General features: G+C 48.9%; 1 protein-coding gene across 2 annotated transcripts in view; it reads left to right on the top strand.

The window, feature by feature from the left end:
- The window catches only part of ECPAS (Ecm29 proteasome adaptor and scaffold), a 3148361-nt gene that overhangs the window by 135039 nt on the left and 2988075 nt on the right, over positions 1–25247 (top strand). For both annotated transcript variants that reach the window (XM_069630810.1, XM_069630809.1), the window contains exon 3: positions 17758–17874. In XM_069630810.1, coding sequence (XP_069486911.1) covers positions 17758–17874 — 117 coding nt within the window. The remainder of the gene's footprint in view (positions 1–17757; positions 17875–25247) is intronic.

The raw sequence follows: 25247 nt of genomic DNA on the forward strand, positions 1-25247 counted from the left end.
TTGATGCCTAAGGCTGCTCTAAGGGCTTTGTTCTGCATGAGTTGGAGTTTAGCTAAGTTGGTTTTGGACGTGCCCAGGAAGAGGATGTTACAATAGTCTAGCTTAGACAGTATGAGTGCTCTGGCTAGTGTAACACAGTTTTTGGCTGAGAGGAATTTACGGCTAAGGGAGATGAGTTTGGAGGTGTAGGAGGTGGACGAGGCTAATGTGTTTACTTGTTTAGTCATGGATAGTGTTGCGTCTAAGTAGACGCCCAGGGTCTTGACTTGTTGAAGAACAGGGATTGTGGTTCCATCGATGGTGAATGATTTGAAGGCAGGCTCAAGGGTGTTGATTTTGCTGGAAGAGCCTAGTATGAGGAGCTCTGTTTTATCGTCATTGAGACAAAGGCTGTTATTGGCCATCCAGTTTTGGATAAGTGAGTAGATTTGGTTAACCAAAAGGGAGTCTTGTTTGTGATTGCCTGAGAGAGGAATGAGGATTTGGGTGTCATCGGCGAAGTTAGTATAGATGACACCCATGGCATCCAGGGCTGCAAATAATAGCTTGGTGTAGGCATTATACAGTGTGGGGGATAGGCAGGAGCCTTGCGGCACACCTGCTGGGACAGGCATTGGGTCTGCTGATTCTTTGCCGATGGACACTCTGGAGGTCCTATCAGCCAAGAATGATTTGATCCAGTTGGTAGCGCTCTGAGCTAGGTTGAAGTTGTTTGCTAGAGTGTTGCAGAGTTTGTCGTGGTCGACCAAGTCGAAGGCCGCTGAGAGGTCCAGGAGCATCAGCAGACAGAGTTTGCCTGCTTCTTTAGTGGCATCCATTTGGATCTTCAGATCAAGGAGGGCTGTCTCTGTGCTATGGTTGGGGCGGAATCCTGACTGGCGGTCTCCTAATAGTTGATGTTGTTCCAAATGGTTCTGAATTTGGCAATAGGCTATTTTGTCAATTATTTTTAGGAGAAATGGGACCGTTGTAATAGGTCGGTAATTAGTGGGTATTGAGGGGTCCAGGGTTGGTTTTTTTAGGAGAGGTGTCACCCAGGCTTTTTTAATACTGGTGGGGACTGTGTTTGTGAGGAAAGAGGCATTGATGAATTCGGTAATTATGGGTGTGAGGGTGGGGGCACAGAGTTTTACTAGATGGGAGGGGAATTGGTCTTCTTTGCAGTTGGAAGCTTTGAGTTTCATTATGGTGTCAAGTACTTCTTTGTTAGACACTGGTGTAAATTGGAATGGGGGGCCAGTAGTGGCATTTGGTGTAGTCGTTGATATAGTGGGTGGAGTTTTGTCAGCTAGGAGCGTTTTTTTATTATCAATTTTGTTTTGTAGTAGGAGAATTTTAGATGAGAGTGCGCTTTGTATAGTGGTGCACCAGTCTTTGCTAGCGTTAGAAGGTGCTGAAGTTTGACAGGGGTTTTCAAGCTCTCTAAGGATGGTAAACAGTTCTTTGCTGTCGGAGGACGCATTAGTAATGCGGAGGTTGAAGGCATTGGCTTTTTGAGAGATTATAGCTGATTTATATATTTTGTTAGCTTCAGCGAAGGCTAGTGCCGATTCTGGGGTATTGTTTTTCTTATGGAGATGTTCAAGAGATCTTTTAGTGCGTCTTAAGGCTACAAGTTCCTCATTAAACCAAAAACAGGAACGTTTGTCAGGTCTACGGGTTTTGGTGGTGATGGGAGCAAGTAGGTCAATAGTTTGGGTAAGGCATTGTTGGTATTGTTCAGCTAGATAGGAAGGGTTGTTAGTGCCTGAAACCGTAAGGGCAAGGGCAGCACTCAGGACAGGAGTGAGTTTGTCGGAGGAGAGTTTTTTGATATTTCTAGTTTCGAATGCTTCTGGTTTTTTAGGGGTGATGTGCTCTGTACTGTCATTATCTATGGTGAAGTTAATTACATAGTGGTCTGACCAATTGACTGGGATGATGGAGTCAATGGTGATTGGAGAGTTGAGCGTGAGAAGCCAGTCTAGGGTTCTTCCTTTTGAGTGGGTAGGTTTATCTATCAGTTGTGCGAAGTGCATTTCTGACATGGCTGTATAGAATGTAGACGCTTCTGAGTCCAGGGGGTCGTCGTAACCTAGATTAAAGTCACCGAGGACTATGCATTTAGTTTTAGGCTTGATGAGGGGCGTTAGGAGTAGCGGTATGTCCAAGTCAGGGTGTGTATTTTTGTTGGGTGATCTGTATACCACTAGCAAATTGGTGGTAGTTTTGGGGTTGGAGGTGTACTTCACTAGAAGGAGTTCATAGCCTTGTATCTGTTCTATTGGGCTAGCTCTGATTTCCAGAGTGGTTTTGGCTATTATTGCAACTCCACCTCCTTGGGTGTTTGACCTGTCTGTTCTAAAGATGCTGAATCCAGGGGGAATAGCAAGGGCTAGAGATGGTCCTGCTGCTGGATGGAGCCAGGTTTCAGTGACCACCAGCATGTCAAGGTGTTGGTCCTCAATAAGGTCATGGATGTCTATGGCATGGGCACCTAATGAGCGGGCATTGATGAGTGCGCTTTTGAGGGTGGAGGAGGGGGAAGGGGGTGGTGTGTTGTCTAAGATGGTGGAAGAATCAGTGGTTTTGTTATTGGATGGGTGTTTGAGTGGTGCGTTGTGGAGGCTTTTGTGTTGGAGATTAATGGGCGTGGTGTTTAGTTTGGTAGGTGTATTGGGTATGGTAGTAAGTGGGGTGGGTAGTAGGGGCATTTTAGTTCTAGACATGAGTCTATTGAGTCTTTCATTACCCAAGATGGGTGTGGTCGTATCATGAGTGCTGATAGGTGTGGTGTGATTGTATATGGCCGGGTTCGGGTTAGGACTAAGACACGGGTGGTCTAGGTTTACTCCATTTTTAGTGGAGGTGGGTGTAATGTGGGTCTGAGGGGATGGTATGGGGAAAGGGGGGTGTGTGGGGAGGAAGGGGGTGGGGCAGGGGATGGGGAAGTGGCGTGGACAGCCTAGTCTAACTAGTCCTTCGCCAACCTTGATGAGATGATCTGACATATGCCCAAAAGTTCAGGAAAAGTTCCGACCTAGTTTGTGAACGGTTCCAAGGGTTGGAGGACAGTTTATTCTAACTAACAAAAGTGTCCACAACTTTTGGAAGGCTTGCGCAAACAATGGCAAAATCCAAAGTATATTAAAGGTATTATAAAAGTTAGCAAAACTTTTAAAGGGAGTTTAGGTGCAGGTAAGAAACACTTTAACTCACTCCCGTACATACAAAGAAGGTCCGAGGTCGCTTTTCACACCATCAGCCTCAGTCCTTCATTCGCAGTAGTTGCCGGTTCGAGCAGCTCGCCGGTTGATGTCTTTAGCTGGTGCAAGGACTCTCGGGTGAAGATTGCAGAAAAACACGATGCAGGACCCCTCTCACGACTGGACTCGACTCAGGTAAGCTGTTTCAGATGGTGGTCACCGCAGCACGGCGACGCAATTGGCCTTACTTGTCGCAATCAGCCTTCTCCCCGTCAGGGCTGTGACCTCCAGTACCTCACTTTCTATCCAGTCCCAAACTTCATACGGGCTCTGGAACACACACGTCCTCTCCCCCACCATCACTTAACTTCGCCGGGAACATGAGCATGTACCTTGCTTGGTTTTGGTTATTCGCAGTAACAGTAAGAGCTTTATTACTTCCATTGAGCTCCAATCAAGTTATCTTCTAAACAGCCCCAACCTGCCTTTACATCCTTCTGTTTCTTTCTCTCAAATCATAACATCCCTCTCTCTAACAGCCATCTACCATGTTCCATTCCCGGGTGTAATGAATTGTGCTGTACATTCCATAAGCTTATAAGATACAGGTTGGTGATGTAAGAACAGCATATTTACATATTGGATGTTGATGTGGTTCTGTGCTGCCGCCTGAGACCACAGACCGTGAGCTGTGTGGTGAAGGTAATGAGCCCCCCACCCGGCGAGTGAGGCGTCTGTCGTTACAATCGCTTGTACTTCTCGATCGTAGAAGGGTTTCCCCTTCAGCAGATTTTCCCTTGTCCACCAGTGAAGATTTTTTACTAGTGCTGGCGAATCGACCACTAAATCGTCCGACTGACCACTTGCCTGAGACCAATATTTTGCCAACAACTCGGCATGGGTCGCATGCACAAGCGCGTGCGTGTGGTACCAGGTAAATGCAAGATGCCATCATGCCTAGCAAACGCAAGCTTTGCACACCCTTATCTGACAGCCTGATGGTATTTGCAGTAAAATGTTTTGGACTCTTTCCTCTGACGGAAAGACCAACCCCCCTTCTGTGTTTATGACGGATCCCAGATCCTAGAAACTGTTTGCTTGAGCTTGGCACTAGCTTGTTTTTTGTTTTTTGTTTTTGTTTGGTTTTTTTTCTCTCGTTGATGGAGAAGCCGAATTGAAAGAGAAGGTTGATAGTTCTTTGAATGTTTTGCCTGCAAATTAGGGGAGACTCCCCCATAATCAGCCAGTCGCCAAGGTAAGGGTACATTGGGATTTCCTCCCTGCGCAGGTGTGCTGCCACTACCGCCAGTACCTTCGTGAATACCCTTGGATGCTATTCTGAATTGGTAGTGCTGGTTCGCTATCTTGAAACGCAAGAATCTTCTGTGCGCTGGGAGCATTGAAATATGAAAATAGGCATCTTTCATATCCAGTGTTGCCATGTAATTCTCCCCCCCCCCCCCTTTTTAGCAGAGGGATTACCTCTTGTAGCATAGTCATGCAGAACTTTTGTGGCTTGACATATTTGTTTGCAGGGCGTAAATCTAATACTGGGCACATTGTTAGATCTTTCTTTGGCACAAGGAAGTAAGTTGAATAAATACCCTTGTTTAACTGGTTGGCCAGGACGATTTCTATGGCGTCCTTTTGGAGCAGCGTGGCGATGTCCTCGGAGGATGCGTTGGTCTTCTTCGGAGTGGGATTTCTGGTGTGGGGGGTGGTTCCGGGGTCGCTCAAGGAGCTTTATACAATATCCGCCGGCTATGGTGGACAGCACCCATCTGTCTGAGGTGATTCCCTCCCATGCTTGGGTGAAGTTGGAAATGCGCCCTCCTACTGGAGATGCATGGGTGGGCACCTGAAGCGGGATGTCACTGTTTCTGAGGTGGGGTACCACCTCTGGAGGAGGTACCCCCTTCCCCGACTGCGTGATCTGCGCGGTCCTCTCGTAATTCTGAGAGGCTTGGCCTTGATTGTTCCCCCATGCTGTTCCTTGATTTTGGTTATAGCTGGAACCCCTTTGGGAAAATTGTCCATGTGAGCGACAAACATTGCTGTTTCCCCTCTGGCCAGGAGGTTTATTGGTCAATTGGCCCAATGGTTTCAGTGTATCATATTCCTCCTTGGCTGTCTTCAAGGCGTCTTCGACAGCCTGGCCAAAGAATGCATTGGGCTTGACGGGCATGTTAATGAGTGGCCTGCGTCTCTGATTTAAACCCGGATTGGCGTAACCAAGCGTGACGCTTAATAATGGTTCCCTCAGCTATGATTCTGCTGGGGTTGTCTCCAGTGTCAAGACTGCTTTTTAGCAAGCAGCTTGATACTGCCCTTCCTTCTGCACCCACCAGTGCTAATTGAGTCTTGAGGGGCTCCGGGGCTGATGAGTAAAGCTGAGACCTCATCCCATTTATGGCAGTTGTAACTAGCTAATAAAGTAGCATTATTAGCTATTCTGGTCTGGAATGCAGTAGAAGAGAGGCAACTTTCTTGCCCATTGTGTACAGCCTCTCACTTTCTTTGCTTGGAGGAGCCTCGGAGGAGGATAGGGGAGTACCTGCTCTTTTTCTTGTAATAACAACGAGCAAGTCAGGCTTTAGCTGCCCCCCAACGTACAGTGGGTCTGAAGGTACAGGTCTGAAAAGTTTCTCGTGTCTGATTGGGTGTTTCTAGCGAGGGTTGTACCTTCCGCTGGACAGACTTTAGTAGGGGAATAAACAGAGTTACAGCCTTTTTATCTCACAAGATTTCGTCAACAAAATCCTCGTCCTGTGCATCCTCTTGGGTAGATATTTGGAAATGGTCAGGCGCTTTGCTAAGTACCTCGTTCAGAAGAGGCGGGTGTCCTTATCAACTGGGGAGCTGATTTTGTATATGTCTGTATCTGGATCACCCTCATCGTCCTCATCCCCATAATATGGGTCTGCGGCTTCCTGGCTATAGAGGTCTTCATGATCAGTGTCTGGGTCATGTAGGTTGATGACAGTAGGATCTTGTTCTAGGTCACCGGGGCGAGACCTCTTAGCAGAGGGTTGGACAGGGTCTTGAGACCCAGAGGCCGCTGGTGTGGGGGGGGTCGAGGGGTGGAGTGAAAACCTGTGAAGTAGTTTGGGACTTTTGTGTAAAAATTAGCCATGAAGGACATTCTTCTCATTACCCAATCTATATCTTCAGCTGACCATTGGGCAGAACTAGGAATGACCATTGGTTGAAGTGTGATACCTAAATCGTCTGGGGTAGGTGGAACTACAGTAGAAGGAGTAGCCTTTTTCTTTAAGGCTGAAGACCGGGAATCCTGTACCTGAGGTTCCTTACTCTTGTGAGTGGACCTATCCTTTTGTTATTTATCCCTAGGGGTCTTAGAAGAACTCTTTTTAGACTCCTTTGATTTAACAAGGCCTTCTGGGACGTGCTTTTTGACAAAATGGGCTAGTACCGCCTGTATGTGGTGTTTAATTGTTTTTTTTTTTTTACCGCTATCGACGCAGAACGTCAAATCTCTGCTCCGATCCGAAGTCTCGTCAGCTGACACGACCTTCGGGAATGTTTTTATCCACAACGTCTGTTCTGTCTTTCGACAGTCGGGGCTCGTCATGTGGCGATCTTGATCTGGAGTGCCCAGAGGACAGCGATTCACAGACCTCTCCCTAGACGTTGCACGCTGCCGTTTGCTCGACACGTGTGTCGAGTCTCGGCAGTGGGTTGTGTGTTTTGTGGAAGGGGTAGTGAGAGCGCTTCCGCTGCCGGGTGTCGTCCCTGTAAGAAAGCCACTGGCCTGTCTGTTGGTGGTCGGGGGCCTGCGCTTGGGAAAGCAGAGTAACCCCATCGCCTTAGCCATCGCTGAAGGCACCCTCCACTTCCCTGGCCTCGAGCTGCCTGGCGTGGTGGTCCCAGCGTTTAGTTAAGCGGTCCTTCAATGTCTTGGGTTTGAAGAGTCTACACACCCGACAGGAAACCCTCTACGTGGTCCCGAGGGAGACACGGGTTACACACAAGGTGTTTGTTGACCCACAGGAACTTTCTGTTGCCCTTAGGGCAACATTTAAAGGGGGTCCTATCCGTAACGGAATGACACAGCAGCTAGGCGAATGTAGTGTACGAAAAGGGGTATATACATTCTAAAATGTCCACCCCCCCCAAACCCCATCCTCTCTCCCTACTGTGTGGACAGAAGCCCGGAGCAGCCATCCAAGGCTGGAACGGATCTGTCGATGGGAGTCTTCGACAGTCTTCTTTTGTTCTTCACCGCAGTCGGATGGTCTTGATAGGTCCATGATGACGGAAAAAAACAATCTTAAGGGACCTCGACGCGTGAAGGACCATGAGTACAGTGGACGTCACCCTAGGGATAGTATTACTGGCACTCCCTCTCGATGTCCCTTTTCGAGTTTCGAAAACAACAACTGTAATACGCCGCAGCTTCCACTAAATGTCGGCCTATGCACAGCATGTGAATCTAAGCAGATACAAGCATCAGAAATATGATTACGGTGAGTAATGTATCCCATATATGCATTAACCTGAATTGCCACTTAACTGTGGGATGCCTGAAGGGTCTCTGTCCCTGTAATTGAACAGCTTGGCCACCACCGGCCTTGGAGGGTGGGGGGGGGGGTCCTTCTCACAATCATCAGGGTGCTCCTCCGCACCATGGCTTGTACTCGGCCTACTCACTGCTCCAGACGTGTAACGCTCCATTTTACTTTGTGTTGCCTTAGTAGCCTTTTCCTTCCCCATGGTCGCGTCTGCCTCCCTCCTTGCCCACCAGGGTAATTCCGAAGAGCCTCTCCACACTGTCCTGGATCGTGCCACTCCTCCTCCGCCTTGCCTCTACAAGGCCCCTCCCCCACACCCTCCTCCTGAGCCTGTCCCCCTCCTTTTTCCTCTGGCGGATGTCCAGCAGTGCTATGGACCCCCTTGCAGCAGCATTGCAGGCTGAACCCCACACTCGCTCCATGCGCTACCACTGGTCCTCCCCAGGTGTCTCCCCACAATCTCAGAAAGGGTGGGGGCACAGACCCACAATCAGTGTTGGCCCGCCACAACCCACAGTTTCCTAAAGTGCTCTGGGGGAACATCTTTTAATCTGGTAAGAGGGTCTGTTGTGTTTGCCACCCAAGGTGATTCTGGGGAAGCCAGTGTTGGCGCATGAGTATTGCCCGCTATCGCTCCTGAACGGATGCCAGAGCCCAAGTGAAAGTTTATTGTGAACGTTTGCACAGTTTAGAACTCAGGCACCGGGAGCCAGCTCGTGCCTCCACCACAAGGAGCCCGCTAGGGCAGGATGCCTCTCCCTGGCAATGTGGCTCATCATTGGCTCTGCCCAGCTCCTTTGGGAGCAGGGCCTCCTACGAGTCCCCAAGGTCTCTTGTGCCCCCAGTGCCAAACGCCTCCACTTCAGCGCAGACCGTGGCTTTGCTGCCGCCTCTGCCGCTCCCTGCCTTGATAGCTGCGCTGGGTCCTCCCCACAGGCTCCTTTCCCTTACGTTACTGCTCACGCCACACACCACCTTGCTCACAGCCACGGGGCTGTTGTTCTCGGCGCCAGGGCTACAGCGTACGCTGGTCCACACTGCTGCTATCAGGCCAGCTGATGAGGGGTCGGGGGACCGATGCACCGGTATGCCCCCCCCGCCCCGCAAGGTGCTGGCAGTCTGTCAGGTCCGCCGAGTCTGCTGCCCTCTGCCAGGCCCACATTGTCCATGTTGCGGTCCGGTGTCAATCTGAAGGCACAGGTAATGTCTCTGACGAGTTTGCTGGGCCCTTGCCACACCGGATCAAAGCCCCCACATTCCGGTGGGCGTAACTGCTCTCCCCCGTCTTGGGGGAGATGGATTTATTGTCGGATGTCTGCCGTGGGCGAGCAGGAGCTCTGGCCTAAGCTGCCATCTTACTCTGTGCCCCCTGGTGATCTCTTCTTACTCGTTATTTCTGTGAGGAACCAGGAATGAGACAAGGACACAGAGGACTCATAGTGATTGCTATAAATCTTTATTTAAAAAATAAAAGGGTTGGGAGAAGCCTCACTGTCCCTACTCTAGGATGGATTTCCCTACCTCAACCAAAACTAAGGGTCTGTCCTTTGTCAAGATGTCAAAAGCAAAAATGTCAGGTGTCCAAAATCCTACCCTATCCTAGTGCTCGCATTCTAGAAATGAACTTGCGTTCTATAAACTAACTTGCATTCTAGAAACTAAGGGTTGAAACATTTCTTTTATCTTGAAGGTGCACAAAATGTTTGAGTTCAACAGGTATAACTCGAACCAAAGTAGATGATGTTCACAGTTCCAGGAAATGACTCCCTTCCCCAGGTTTCTTCACAGCTAAATAAAAGTTCAAAGAAAGTGCTTTACCTAGTGTCCACTTGGACAGAACTGGTATACTTTCCTGCCAGGTACTATCCCATATAGGTTTATTCTTAATGTTTGTGTCTTCGTGTAGCATCCTTCTGCTATCCCCTTGCGGTCTTTGGGATGCGTATCAGGTTTGCAAAGTTTGAATCAAGTAGTACAGCTCTTCTTTAATCCCCTTCGGCTTTTTGGGATATATTTACGTGGTTTACAAAGTTTGTATCAAGTTATACAATTCCTGTTTTATCTCCTTATGCTCTTCGGGATATATTGACAAGGCTTCTCAGTGTTTTCAGCTGCCTCGGTACCCCAATAACCGGTCCGTCCCTTTCCCTACCTTTGGGAAGTGTCGGGCGGTCTCCGGTCTCTTCGGGAGGTGAAGCAGAACTTCTCTGCTGCTGCCATGCTCCGCGTTCTCCTCTTCGCTGCTCCCGACTGGTTTCTCATCTCTGGTTGCTCACATCTTCGGTCTGATTTTGCTGGTCTGGCTTCCCCTCTCACTGCCACCGGCCAGGTCCACCACGCTGGGACCTCTCAGAGAGTTGCGTCTCTCTGCACCTCGATTTCCGACCTTCGGGTCCTCTGCCACGGACATGCATTTTGTTCCATGCTCCTCCAGTGCTGGCTCGACAGACCATTGAGTCCTTCTTTCTTGTTTATGATTGGGGCTGCCTCTTGACAACTGCAGTGCGTGTATTGTTTCTGCAGTGGGCTTTTGCCTATATATCTAGATAGAGAGATAGATATATCCAGAGGGACCTGAGTGGGGAATAAGAGTGGAGGGACAAAAGGGTTAAGGGAATTCTGCATTCTCCCAGGGCCTTCATCACTGGTCCCATGAAGGATTTCACGCCCCATGAGATCGTCCTGCCGAGTATCACCCCAAGGGGGACTATCGGGTAGCAGCCTCACCTCCCTGGTCTAATGGAAAGGGTCCTCCCCATGGAAGCAGTGAGAATACCCTGGGATTCGTCACAACTTGTTTCCACCAGTCCCTGATCTTACTCATGCTATAAGGAGGTTGAGAAAGTTTGGGAAATTCTTGCTGCGGATTGGGCCAGGACGACGTGGTACCCGGACCTTCTAGACATGTCAATCTGCCCACCGATTCATCTTCCTCAAAGAGCAGAGGTGCTCACTCGGGAGGATGGTCCCATTCTTCACCCAGAAATCGGATCCCTGAACCTTTACGCCTGGTTTCTGAAAGGTTAAGATACAGAGATTGGGACCTCCTGGAAGACATAATGGAGGTGTTGCTTTCGGCCAGAAGGCCAGCAAAGAGATATCTGGCAGCATTTTCGATCTTTAAGCGCTCGCCTGAACAGGGTTCTTATTTTAAAATTCGCATTGTCATTCAGTTCATGAGGGGACTAACAAACATTTTCCCTCCTGTTTCCTTTATTGTCCCAGTTTGGGATCTGAATCTGGTTTTAAAATTCCTAATGGGAGCTCCATTTGAGCCTCTCCATATGTGTCCTCTTAAGACGGTATTTTGTAAATGTTTCTATAACTAATGTTATTGTTTTCCAAATGCGCATAATAGTCAACCATGTAAACAGTCAAAACATTTCGCAGTGCAATCTCCCCAAACGACCCCCCTCTCACCATCCCTGGTATTACCTGCCAACTCCCCACCTAAACCACACTCCCCCTCTCCCCAAACGACCCCTGCCCCTCCCACCGCCCCTGGTATTCCCTGCCCCGTCCCACCGGCTCGCTCCTGTTTCTTGTCTCAGAGTGCCCCAGGAACAATACTCAGTTTGTATTCATCCATCTGGCCCACAACTTTTTGAGCTTTTGTGGGCGTCCTCTGTCTCGATACACCCTTCTCTCCATTCCTGCACAATAGTCCATCCCCTCATGTGTGCCAGACGGGGCCGTGCTACCCCAATCCACTGCCAAGATTTTCTTCCCCAACCATCATCGCCATCTTTATCAAACACTTTTCTTTGCCAGTGAATCCTTTGTCCCCCCCCCCCACACATGCAAGAACGTTACCTTCGGGCATGCTGGAACTGGTTCACTGACCACCCTAAGTAGGCGGTCCTTATCTGCCCCCAAAAGACATGCACCTTGGGGCACTCCCATAGGATATGGAATGGGGAGCCCATACCTGCTCCACACTTCAGACATTTGGAATCGGGTATCCTGTCCATTTGGTGAAGGCAGACCCTGCAGTAGTACACTTTATGTATTTAATATTACACGGTTATGGGTTCCTCTAGTTATGATTCTTCCGCTATGTTGGGTATGCGCCGGGCTGTGTCCCGTCTCTTTTGTGTCCTTGTCACCGATGTATCCTCTTGCGAATGTATTGACTAGGTGGTAGGCTTGATTGTGCTGCCCCTTTTTGCAGTTCGTGGTTGGACTTTGGCACAGGCTATTAGAGACAATTGTTGCCTCTTGTGCTGTGTCCTGGGGCAGTATATTATACTTAAATACTTGTCATATTAATGTCGGGCCGCTAGTTGCACAATATGGGACTTTGCATCAGTTATTTTCGCAGGGCGAGGAACACTGACTTGTGTCCTAGCTCCATCCTGGTTGTCGGCTGCTCATTGGAGCGCCGTCTGTTCGACCCGCCTGCTTGTTCAAGTTCTCAAAGGTACTCCTATGCAGGTCCCAGTAGTAGCCCCTTCCCTACCCCTTGCACCGCAACCACTGGACTTATCAGTCGTACTCACGTTGGTCTTGCCGGTCCTGCAGCCGAAGGCCAGGTATCCTCCTGCTCACCAGGGCTACACTGCTGAACACTCCCACAAGGTCCTTACAGTACTGCACATCTGTTTAGCGTTTGTTCTGTGCGACTCTTTCAGAGGAGGGTTACATGCTGTCAATTGTCCAAGAGTTTTGTGGAACCACCTGCGCTGTTTTTTTCCCTGGGACTACATTTGATGTCAGTATGCTTAGGGGGTGAAAGACAGCTGTATTGTGGGCCGTTGAATTCAAAGGCGCTTACTTCTACTACTCGCAATCTTGGTGATGTTTGCTTGCCTAGCCGCAGTGAGATGTCTCCTGCAAGAGCGATATGTGTGCGCCCCTTTCCCCTTCAAATATGTATGCATTCTGTTCCTCTTCACGAAACTGTTTAGACCCCTAACATTCCAGGTGATGACTTTAACTGTGCTCATTCAGGGATCAGTACCCCCTCCCCTCAGGTGTTCCACTCACCTTATCCCACTTCTTCCATCCCCGACATTCAGGCCTAGTCTGAAACCGCCACAGTCCAACATTGGGCCCCCTTCTTCTTTGTTGAGCTTCAACACCCTTTCTCCCCAGTGTTCCTCTCCAACCTTTGTGTGCCCTATGTGGTGGTGCAGACATGTGGACCCTTCAGCGGGTTAGCATGCGTTGTAATTCAACATGTTGCTGAACTTCACCCGCCAATCTCCCAACATCCTAACAATTGCCCAACGGTGCACGGCTCAGTCGGACTCGACCGCTTCTTGCACTCTTCCGGTCGCCCCTCCCACAGGTCTTGCGTGCAGCGGCTGGGTGTCTCCAACCGGCACCCTAAAGAACTCCGAGGTCAAAGTGTTGAAATGCAGTGATTACTGCATAGCCACTCATCCCCTTCCGCAGTGTCAGTCTGTCACTGTCTCAGCCTCCCCACTGAACATCTTCACTTCCCCCTCCTGCCATTTGCAGAACTTGTACTTCCCTACTGCTTGTCTCTCTGAGGCCAGTCTCTCAATCTCCACGATCTTCCCTCAAGTCTCTGTGCTGCACCTCCCCGGAAGAGGCGCTACACCCATCATGTCCATCCAAGCATGCCCCCACTCCGTGTTGTCGAAAAAGTGTGAGGCGCTGTTGTGTATCAACACAGCATGAATCGAAAATAAATTCTACTTTCCCACCACCATCTTACATACTGCTATGGGAGTCCATCAAAGATGAGGAATACGTGGAAGGACACAATCCATTAGAAGAACAAATTACTTACCCCTGGTAATTTTCTTCCTGATCGATGTTCCTCCCAGGCATTCCTCATTCTCCCAACCTATCCCTGGGCACATTTTACATTTTTTTTTCAAACTTCCTCTCTTTCAGTGTCTTGGTTGTTGATAACCATTGAGACAGATGTGCATAGAAAGAGGGAAAAACAGAACTGAGGCATCGGGCTTGGTGCATGCTACTTATACCGGTGTCAGGAGTGTGATAGAAGCCGCCGACGCACTGCACCCCATGCTGAGAAAAAATTTCCAAAGGTGCAAGCAGGATATCAGACAATATCAAAGAAGAGGAATATGTGGGAGGAACATCCATCAAAGAAAATTACTAGAGTAAGTAATTTGTTCTTTTTTGCTAGTCATATCTCAATGGTAAAAAGGTCATACTGAAACTAAGAAAATCACCATCTTGTGCTTCCAGTAACCCGAGACAGTTGCATGTTGCTAAGTTGAGATTTGAAATGATCAATTCCTTCACTCGAATACCTTCTCCTGGTTGCTAGTATTAGCTCTATTTCAGATGGTGTTCATCAGCATATGTAAGGGTGCAGAAGCAATGCTCAGACACGATGTTTGTATATTTTTGTATATAAACTTTTATTAATGACAGTAAGGTTGGAAAAATGCCTCCCTATCCGTAAAGTTTAGAGGAATTTCCCTACTTGAAAAGAAACTAATGGTTTTGTCAGGAAGTCCGAAACTAAAAAGTCTGTCACTGCTGTGTCCCAGAAACCTACTTTTATCTCCAACACTAATAACCTAAGATAATTGCAACAATAGTCTCTTCTCAAAGTGTTCACTGTGTTTTCAAGCAACAGAAAAATATCACTCCAAAAAAAACAAGTTTCCAAATGCTAGGGTTGTGCTCCTTTCTCCTAGTGGTCCTCTTATCTTAAGTCACAATATAGTTCAAGAGGGACCGTTGGCTTCACAGTTCTTGTGTACTAGTGGCTTGGCACATCTGCTACCAAATGTAGAACCGCCCCCTCTTCTATCACAGGGTTTTAACCTGCTTATTTTAGTCACTTGTGTGAGTGCGGGTCTCTGACTCACAACTTCTTTGTCCAAACTGATTTACCCTCTTGTCAATTAAATAATTGTTTTATTGTCTGTTTTTCCTCAGGGGTCCCAAACCTTTTTTACATACTTGGGTGCGAGCCCCAGACTTACGATGTTGCGTGGTGTCCACCTGGGTCACTCTTTGAGTCAAACGAGAGAAAGAGTGGTACACTTGATAAGAGTCCCAGACCCCCTCTTTCATCAGGGTCTCAGTCCCTCTTGGCTTTGGGTCCCAGACTTGCACAGTTGCGTGAAATCAGTTTGGATCACTCTCCTGCCAAGTATGCAATTGTCTGTTATTCACTTCAGGCTCCAGAGCCCCCTCTTTAGCTAGGGTCTCAGGCCCTCTTGCTTTTTGTTTCGGGCCCCAAACTCGCACGGCTGTGTTGTATCTGCTTGGTTCACTCTTATGCCAATTATGCAACTGGTCTCTGATGTACTTCAGTGCCGCAGATTCGCTCTTTGTTTAGGGTCCGAGACCCTCTCGCATTTGGGTGCCGTCTCAAACTTGCACAGTTACGCTGTATCTGCTTAGTTTTTCATTGCTCTCCCTCTGACTTGCAAAGGATAAGTTCCTCAGACCCTCTTTTTCTTGACTTCTTGAGTTAACCCTGTTGCTTCCACAGACCGCTCACAGCTCCCGGGCAACCTGCGTACCTGTCTGCCTTCACCTTGGCGGTACTGGCAGTTCCCTGGCAGCTGTGTTCTTCTTAGAGGCTCTGGTAGTGTCTGGGCATCCAGCGGGGTCTGCAGCAACTCTGCAGACTGAGGCATCCCTTTTGCTGCGCAGCCCGTCTCTTCCGCGGTTCGCTTTGCGTTCAATTATGGCTTCTGCTTGTGCTCTTAGGCAGACGGCTCTCGCTCTCTTGTGTCTCCTCAGCGCTTGAGCTTGAACTCCCACGGATCGCCCATGTTGGCTTGTTCTATTCTGTGTATCCAATCACTGGCTGCTGGGAGCTAGACCGAACGCTCGACTGATTCCTCGCGAGTGATCCTTTCCCCTACTAATCCTCTTCACAGTACCAGTCTTAGTTATAGACCCAATACTTTCTATCATCTGGGTTTTCATTGCTGTTATGTAACTTGAGTTGGCAACAATATATTTTTGGTGTCTTCTTTGTCACAGTACCGGCTTTCAAGCCACATGTGCAATACTCTGTATTACTTGACTTTTCAATGTTATTATCCAAGTTAGGATGACTAGCTTGGTAACAACATAGGAGTTTGGTTAATTTGGCGTGTATTTGCTTCATTTAGGGAGGGAACAGGAGGATTTGCCAAAGTGTTTGGACATGGTAGAGTGGATTGATACCACATTCTCTGATGATGATTATCCCTAATCCCATACGGGGGAATTACCTACCCATGTGATCTTCCCTTAGTGCGGCCCCCCGAGGGTGATTATTGTACTGTGGACGCACCGCCCTAGCCCCATGGGAACAATTTCCCCCTAATGGAGAAGCAACGACATCCTCCGATTCGTCACACATATAGGTAGATTATTGACTGAATGTTTTATTGGAATGGCCAGCACCTAGAGTTTAGATTGTCAGCTCGCTGACTAGTGCTACAGTTAATTTCAAATTTTGCTATTTAAAAATAAATACTTTAACAAACCTTTGTAACTTAAAGCATATCTCATAACATTGTCTATATGTGTTTTTACATTAACAAATACTTCAATTCCATGTCTATTTCCAAATCTTCCTATAATATTCCAACCGTTTCCACACATGTAGATAGATTAATTTGCTTCTACAGATCTTTTCCTCCACTGCTTCCCTTTTCTGTTTACAATGGCCTCAGATTTTCTTTTCAGGCAGTGCCATGTTTGGTGAATTGTCATTAATCATGTTCTGTTACTCCAAAGCTAATAGCTATGCCTGGCAAGGTTAGAACCCATTCCACCACTTGGAAAGGGGCCATTGCAGATATTTGTAGGGCTGCCCTCTGGAGTACATGTGGTGGACTGACATACAGGGAATTCTGGAGATTTCCCTGTGGGCCGCTGCACCATGGGTCTCTTTAGTGTGGGTTAGTGGAGTTATGCTGCTCTTATGCTCGCTCCCTGTCATCACACACATTCCTTCCATCTCTTCTGATCTCCCACAGCCCTTGAAGAACCACTCTTCTCATAAATCTTTCAGTATGCTATTCCTCATTTTACAATTGTATGATGCTACTATTTTATGTTTAACTACTTTGCTTCTATATGAGTACAATGTGCTTTACCATGCAGTATTTGGACCCATCTTTCAAAATGTCAATGGGTGCTAAATCCTGCATACGCTTCTTAGTGGGTTTCATCTTGCTTGCCATATTGGCTCACAATGATCTATTTTGAAAACATTTCCATGACCACTTTTCGTTACCAGTCCACCACTGAGACCAGTGCAAATTTTCTGCAAACATAACTATTTTAATGTAGATGGCAAGTCTGTTGCTTGCGTGGTTTGTTCATCTCCATAACTTCATTGGGTACAGGCTCCTATCCTACTGATGCTTTTGAGAAGGAAAAGTTACATTGCTTTTACAATGTTTTCTCTAGTTTTGATATGTTTAGAGATAAAACTGTGCTGTCCTTTCATTCCCTCTGTCATGTTTGCAAAACTGATTTCACCCGAGGTTGTTAGAACCTGATCCTGGGGACTTGCCGTTGTTAAAAGGAAGTGTTAAATTTATTTACGGGTTTATGAATCTTCACGAACGCTTGAAGAATGTTCAAGGCCTGTTGAATCTATGATGCTACCAACCCGAGAAATGTTATTTAGAGGATTTTTGGTGCAATGGTTTAGTTGTTATCTTAGTGTCCAGCAGAACAGAGTTCTATCTCTGGCTTCCTATATTGGCAATATTTATGGTATTGTGGCCAAATTATTTGTCTCCATTGCCTCAGTCAACTTTGCTGTAACATTTGGAACTGGTTCATCTTTCCAGATTGTGGAGTATTGAAGGTCTGCTGGATGATATGCGACAATAGCACAAATTATTGTGGCATATTGAATAATCGTTACAAGTGGCGGTCTAAGGCTCACCAGGCAAACCCGCCCTTACCACCTGAAAAATACATATTCAATAAATGTAAATCTGTTAATCTTTCTCACACAGGTTCTTACCTTACGCCTAAAGCATTAGAGTAAGCGTCTTGTCGATTATAGCATGCTTTGTTGTTAATGTTCTGAAAAAGTAACAAATATATATATTTTTTTTCTTCAGGTCATGGAGCTATTGGTCCACTTGAACAAACGCATTAAAAGTCGCCCAAAAGTACAGTTACCAGTGGAAACATTGCTTGTCCAATACCAGGATCCAGCAGCAGTGTCATTTGTGACGGTGAGCTCTACTTGTTTTCAGATTTGCTAATTGGTTGCAGAGGAGCCCGGTTGCTTACTTTGTTTAATGATTTTTCTGTTTTGTCTTGATAGCATTTCTTTGTTTAAAAAAAAAAAAAAAAAGTTTATTGCATTTTTATAACCACAACAAACAATAACACAACTCAATCATTGTTGTACATCGTAGTATTTTCTTATTTGTATTCCAACTTTGACGAACTCTACCACAAACCCCTCCCAACACAGCCTGCACATTACATGACATGATAAATATTTTTTATCACTCTGCATCTACTTCTCCCGGTGCAGCCTGTATGATCTCCACCTCCTCATTGCATGTAAACAAAGTCACAGTTAACCTTATCCATCGTTGAATGTCCATTCCCAGCTCAGCTTTTTGTTCACTTCAGGCACTTTCCCATGCTCCTGTCTCTGCGGTGACCCACTTTTCCAACTCCCTCCACCAACTAGTTGCGCTCGGTTCTTTGGCATCTTTCCACCTCTTAGCCATGCTAAGTTTAGCTATTATGTACATCACGTCTTTCATTTTATTTAGCAGTTTATCTTTCACATTTCTCTTCTACCTGCCTAGTATGCAAGCTTCTGGGCTCCGGATATCCAGCTCTATGCCACCTTGGTGTGCTTTTTGTGCCACCTCCCTCCAAAACCACTGTACTTTCAGGCATCCCCAAAACATGTATACCAGTCCAGCATTCACCATCCTACATCTAGGGCATTTTTGTCTCTTTGCGCCCTTAAACGTCGCAATAGTGGCTGGCGTAAGGTATGCCCTCTGTGTAATATTCAATTGTAGGAGACCTTTTTGTGATACAACTTCACCTCCTTCCATTCCTTATCCTCAAACGTCTTCCCCAATTTCGTTTCCCATCTCACGCTGCACTTCAGTTCCGTTCTCGCATTACTATCTATCAATACTTCATAAATCCTGGAGACGTTGTGTCTGCCCTCTGCCACTGCCAACAGTGTCTCCATGTCTTCGCTCTCTATGCTTTCGGCATTGCTATTCGGCCACCTGTCTCGTAACACCTTCATCACTCTATTGTGCAGCAGAAACTGGCCTCCAAGTATACCCGTGCCTTCTTGCAACTCCTCAAACATCATCGGCCCCTTGTGATTCCGCAAGTCCCCCACTGTAGCTATTCCATACTCTTCCTATCTTGTTCTCACCATCCCCCTGCTGCTCGGTCTGCCCTCCAGAATTGCTGCTCTCGGTGCCTGTGGCGAGAGGGGATCTACCCGTCCCATGATCCCGCAAGCCCTTTCCCAAAATCAAATGTCCAGTTCTATCAAATAAGGGTGATCAGCTTGTTCCCAAGGGGGATTCCAGAGTAAATCTCTTAGGTATCTTCCCTTGATAGCTGGCTGCAACAGTGCCATTTCAGTCATGGGATCATCTGCCACCCATTGTACCACGTACTGCAGCTGGCATGCCAGATAGTACAGTTCAGAATTTGGGATTTTCAACCCTCCTTGCTCGTATGGTCTTTGCAGCATACTCTGGCCACCCTGTTCCTCCCCTCCCACCACAGGATACCCCTAGACATCTTTTCCAAGTGTCTGAAAAACTGCCTTGGAACGTTCTACGGGACATTCCCGAAAAAATGCATGAGCATCGGCAACGCCACCATTTTCAGCAGCGCCGCTCTGCCCATCACAGACCAGGGTAGCTTACTGCAGAACTAAATGGATTTCAGCAGACTGTTTTTAGTCCTCGCTGTTTTAAATTTGTGGGCCTGTGTAGGGTCTCAATAAATGTTTATCCCCAAGTATCTAAAGGAGTTCTTCTCCATGGCAGGGGGAGAATTATTGGTCCTCCTCTTCCAGCCCTGCTAATGTGGCCAGCGGAAATAAGCATGACTTACTCCTATTTATTTTAATCCCCGTCAGTGCACTAGACTTATCCAACACCTCAAGAATGTACGGCAGGTTTGTTTCTGGATTACTCAGATAAAGCAACATGTTGTCATATTCCTGTCTCAAATATGCCGCCATAGGCTCTGCCGCTATAAGGTATAGTCTTGGGGACAGTGGCCAGCCCTGCCTTGTGCACCTGTATAGTTGCCACTTTTCTGAATATATGCTCCCGGCTCGAACTCTGGTCATTGGTTCGGTATTTATCAGCTGTACCTATTTCATGTATTGTGGCCCTATTCCCATCTTTGTCATTGTGGCGTACCAATTCCAGTGCCCCGAGTCGAATGCCTTGGTTGCGTCTAGTGAAGCAACCGCACACGCTTCCGTGTGATCCTTCGTACTGTAGATCACTTGGTGCAATCTCCTAAGGTTCTCTGTAATGTTCCTCCCCGGTACATACCCGACCTTGTCTGGGTGGATCAGCACATGTATTACCCTGCGAAGCCTATTCGTCAAGATCGCTGTAAGGATCCTGCGGTCTTGATTTAACAGTGAAGGTGGTCTATAGGATCCACAATCCGTACTTATCTTATCCGGTTTTAATAATGGCACTTTCGGGGGATTGTGTCCTCCGACGTATTCCACATCTCTGACAGTAATGTCCACGGCTGTGCTGCTTCGGAATATTTTTGTCGATGACGATGATACGCTTTCCCTCGAGGGCCTCCGTCGAGCTGACGTCACCGGATGTTATATGTAGGACGCAGGACGCCCGTAGCCTCAGTTCTATTTTTTCCGCGAACGTGTTCGCTTCGGAATCTTGGCGCGCCTCAGTTCTTCTCCTAGTTGAATCGGTTCTTCTATCTTGTAATTGAGAATATGTCTTCATCTTCTTCTACCCTGAAGTTGGGCTTCAAGAAGTGTCGGGACTGCGGTTCCAAGATGTCCCTTACGGACATGCACGACGTCTGCCTTTGGTGCCTAGGCGAAAGCCACGCCACCGACGACTGCGATGAATGCCAGTCTTTGACATCGAAGGCCTTGCGGGAGCGGAAGAAGTTGTCTGTGGGTACGGTTTCCAAACCCCGTAAGTCGAAATCCACTGGACTCTCGACCAACGATTTGAGGGGTGACTCTCCGCGTCAGCGTAAGTCCAGGGGGTCTCGGTCCCGGAGTGGTTCCCGCCATTCCTCTGCCTCTTCTAGGCATTTGTGGAAGCGCCGTCACCGGTCGCCTTCCCCTTCCTCGTCGGAGGACTCCGCCAGACGGTGGGTAGCTTGTCCCACCAAGCATTCATCGCCGGCGGAATGGGACGCATTCCGCAAGGAGAGGATGGTGATTTTCGAATTGCAGGGCACGGTTACGTCCGCGCCTTCGAGAGAAGCTGGCAAGGAACGAGCTAGGGCCACTGCTCGCACGCCTTTGGGCTCGGGCGGTCGGCGCGATCATCGGGAGCCGTCGAGGTCCCGATCGGACAAGGTTGATCGCCATAGCCGTGCCAGGTCCCGGTCCTCGACGCCCTCGAGATCGTCGGAGCCTGTGAGGTCTTCTAAGAAGGCATTGACACAGTCAGCGCCATGTCTGTCGAGGGACTCTATTTCGAGGCTCCGGCTCCGAGGAAGTCGTCGACTCCATCAGCGCCAAGGCCGTCTAAGGACATGCTCGGGGCTCTGGCCTCGAAGCCGTTGTCTAAGTCGTCGGCGCCTCGGTCGACGTCGACGCCTAGTTCATCAGCGCCCTTGATGCCTTTTGAGGAGGATTTACCGGAGGTGCCTCGGAGGGTGGTAACTCTGCGGAAGGCCCTCAGTAAATCAGTAAGGCCTGTATTTGAGCCGTTTTCTGTACCCTCATCCAGGGATTTATTCCAGCCTTTGGATTACGTTTCGGAGGTGGAAGAAGGGTCAGATGAGGAGGGAATTGTACCTCCTGAGGTTCCTGATGACCTGCTGTCTGGTCACAGCCAGTTGGAAGACCTGCGTCAGTCCTTATGACGCCAGTGGTCTGGACACCTCTCCGGAGGTTGAGTTTGGCAGGCCTGAGCCTGGTACACATGCTGAGTCATCATACAGGCGTCTCATGTCGTGGGTGACTTGTACTTGGGGTGGTCTGCCCCACCTGTGGATTTTCTGCAGGATGACCTGACAGATATATTAGACCAAGGTCCACCCACTGACCCGGTGCTGCCATTTCATATGGCTTTACAGAGAAGGGTGGCGGCGGCGGCTTGGAGTGCTCCGGAGAGTCTCCCGGCAGTGAATAAATCGTTACCGAAAAAATACCGTCCAGCCAGTGGCGACCCCTGCTACTTGTCTATGCAACCCACTCCGGAGAGTTGGGTGGTGCAGGCGGCTACGGCCCCAGCAAAGCAGGCTGCGTACCCTACCATCCCTCCGGATAGGGACGACAATCGCTTTGATGGTTGGACAAAGAAAGTATTTTCGTCTGGGGGTATGGCTTTCAGGCTGCCAACTCCGTTTGTGCCTTGGTAAGATTCACTCACACTCTGTGGAATTGTTTATCTTTGGCGGCTGAACATATTCCCGAAGGGGAGGAACGGGATGGTTTTCTAGCCCTCGTTCAAGATGGCAAGGATGCCATGTGTGAATTCTTTCAGTCAGGTCTGGACTCGGCAGACTGTGTCAGCCGTTCCATGGCGGCGAGCACCGTGATGCGCAGGTTTGCGTGGTTGCGGAAGTCGGGGTCTGCTCCTGATGTAGAGTCCCGGCTTCTCAACATGCCCTTTGATGGTGTCCATCTGTTTGGCAGCAAGGCTGACGAGAGCCTTGAGAGGTTGCAGACCTCCAAAGCTGCAGTGAAGTCCTTGAGCGCTGCATTATGTCAACCTCTGCCTTTTCATCCTAGGGGACAGCAATGGAGGGGAGGTTCCTTTCAATACTACTCTTCCTTTCGTAGGATGAGAGGAGCTGCCAGTCAAAGGGGCCAACGTAGGAGTACCAGAGGTGGTAAACAAGGTACTCGAGGTGCCAAAGCCGCTCGGGCAGTTGCCTCCTTGCCCTCAGGCACTGTTGCAGCTGCTTCCGCTCAGTCATAAGGCCATGGCCCATGGTTCGCCGGTTGGGTGAAGGCTGGCGCAGCATCTTGTAGAATGCCATGCCATTACTTCAGATGTGTGGGTTCTGGAGATCATAGCCCATGGCTACTGTCTTCCTTTTCGGCAGAGGCCTCACGACAATCCACCGGGAAAGCTCTCTTTGAAGGGTCCGGATCTGCTCCTTGCGCACAAAATCCTATCCCTGCTGGAGAAAGGTACCATAGAACTGGTGCCTGTAGCGGAGAGGAACAAGGGATGGTATTCCCCAATTTTTTTGATCGCGAATAAAGATGGGGCATTGAGACCCATCATGGACTTGCGTGGTTTGAACAAGCTCCTCAGGAAGGGCAAGTTCAAGATGGTTACTCTTTCTCAAGTCCTCCAGGCCCTTCAACTTCAGGATTGGTTGGTGTCTCTCGAACTCAAGGATGCTTACTTTCTTGTGCCGATTCATCCCAAGCACAGGAAGTACCTGAGGTTTGCGGTTGGCGATTCGCATTTTCAGTTTTGGGTTGTGCCGTTCGGATTGACCTCCGCCCGAGGGTCTTCACCAAGCTAATGGTGGTGGTGGCAGCGTATCTCAGGAAAGTGGGGATTCACGTCTACCCCTACCTGGATGATTGGTTGATCAGGGCACGCTCTCCCGAGCAAGCCCTGGATCGTCTGTCCGTCACCTGCCACTCCCTTCACAAGCTGGGCTTCTCCCTCAACTTAAAGAAGTCTCATTTGACACCTACCCAGCGGCACCAGTACATCGGAGCAGTGCTCGACACATCCCCAGGGCAGTGTTCGCCTCCCCAGGTGAGGGCTCATCACATTCTGCAGATGGTGGACAAGTTTTAACGTGCCCAGAGTCTCCCGGCGTTCGAGTTCTTGAGGTTGCTCGGCCTCATGGCATCCTGCATTCTACTGGTGCCAGAGGCCAGGCTGCATATGAGATCTCTGCAGTGGGCTCTCAAGATGCAGTGGTCGCAGTCCTCCGGCAGGATATCGGATCCTGCGCAGGTGCCGCCCTCGGTCGCCCAGGATCTTCTGTGGTGGGCCGTCAAAGGCAATCTGATGAGGGGTGCACCATTTTGGCTACCCTGGCCGGAGATGACGACCGTGATGGATACATCCCTTACGGGATGGGGAGCTCATGCCAACGAGTTGACAGTCAGCGGTCATTGGTCTCCGTCGGAGTCCAGACTCCACATCAATCTGTCAGAGCTGCGGGGCTGTCAGGCTAGCCCTGAAGGCTTTCTGTAGTCTGTGCGGGGGAAACATTTCCTGATTATGACCGACAATACAGTGACGATGCACTACCTCAACAAAAAGGGGGGGGCAGTGTTACTCCCACTGTGCAGAGAGGCGATGCAGCTTTGGTTCTGGGCCATCCAGCAGGAAGTTTCGATCTCAGCAGTTCATCTGGCTGGAGACAAACACAGCGGCGGACGCTCTCAGCAGGCAGAGCACGGTCTCTCACGAGTGGGAGCTGGCTCAGGTAGTTCTTTTGGAGATCTTTGCCCTTTGGGGGACCCCACAAGTGGATCTCTTCGCCACCAGTGTCAACCGGAAGTGCGAAAGATTCTGCTCGCGGGAATTTCCTCCAAGAGGAGCCTTGGGAGATGCGTTCGTAGTGGAGTGGTCCTTCCCACTGCTGTACGCGTTTCCTCCAGTCCCCGTCATTCCGCAAGTGTTGCAGAGGTTACGGAGGTTCGGTTCCCGAATGATCCTCATTGCTCCGGCATGGGCCAGGAGAGCGTGGTACCCGGCCCTTCTAGACATGTCCATCTGCCCTCCACGCTGTCTTCCCTACCGAGACGATCTGCTCTCATGGGTGGGGGGGGTCAGGTTCTCCATCCCGAGGTCAAGTCCCTCAGCCTTCATGCTTGGTATCTGAAAGGTTGATGTATAAGGATTGGGACTTCCCCGAAGACGTGTTGGAGGTGTTGCTTTCAGCCAGAAGGCCCGCAACAAAATCCCTGTACCGTTGCCGTTGGAGAAAGTTCTGCGACTGGTGCAGGGTACAGAATGTGGATCCTTTTCAATGTTCAATTCCTGTGGGTCTGTCTGTTTTGCTTCATTAGCCCACAAGGGCCTGCAAGTGGGTACCATTAAGGGTTACCTGGCGGCGCTGTCCATATTTAAGCGCTCGTCTGAGGAGTGTTCTTATTTTAAGATTCCTTTGATTTCTCCGTTTCTAAAAGGGCTAACTAATGTGTTTCCACCGTCGCCTTTCCAGGTGCCGGGATGGGATTTGAATTTAGTTCTAAAGTTCCTAATGGGAGCTCCGTTTGAGCCCTTACATTCTTGTCCATTGAGACTGTTGTCCTTTAAGACTGTATTTTTAGTTGCGGTTACTTCCGCTCGCAGAGTGAGTGAGTCGCAGGCACTTTCCGCCAAGCCACCTTTCACGGTGTTCCTTAAGGACAGGGTTGTCCTTAGGGTTCATCCTTTTTTTCTTC

The sequence above is a fragment of the Ambystoma mexicanum genome, chromosome 6q (genome assembly GCF_040938575.1).
Source record: "Ambystoma mexicanum isolate Mex_15411 chromosome 6q, UKY_AmexF1_1, whole genome shotgun sequence".
Classification (NCBI taxonomy): domain Eukaryota; kingdom Metazoa; phylum Chordata; class Amphibia; order Caudata; family Ambystomatidae; genus Ambystoma; species Ambystoma mexicanum.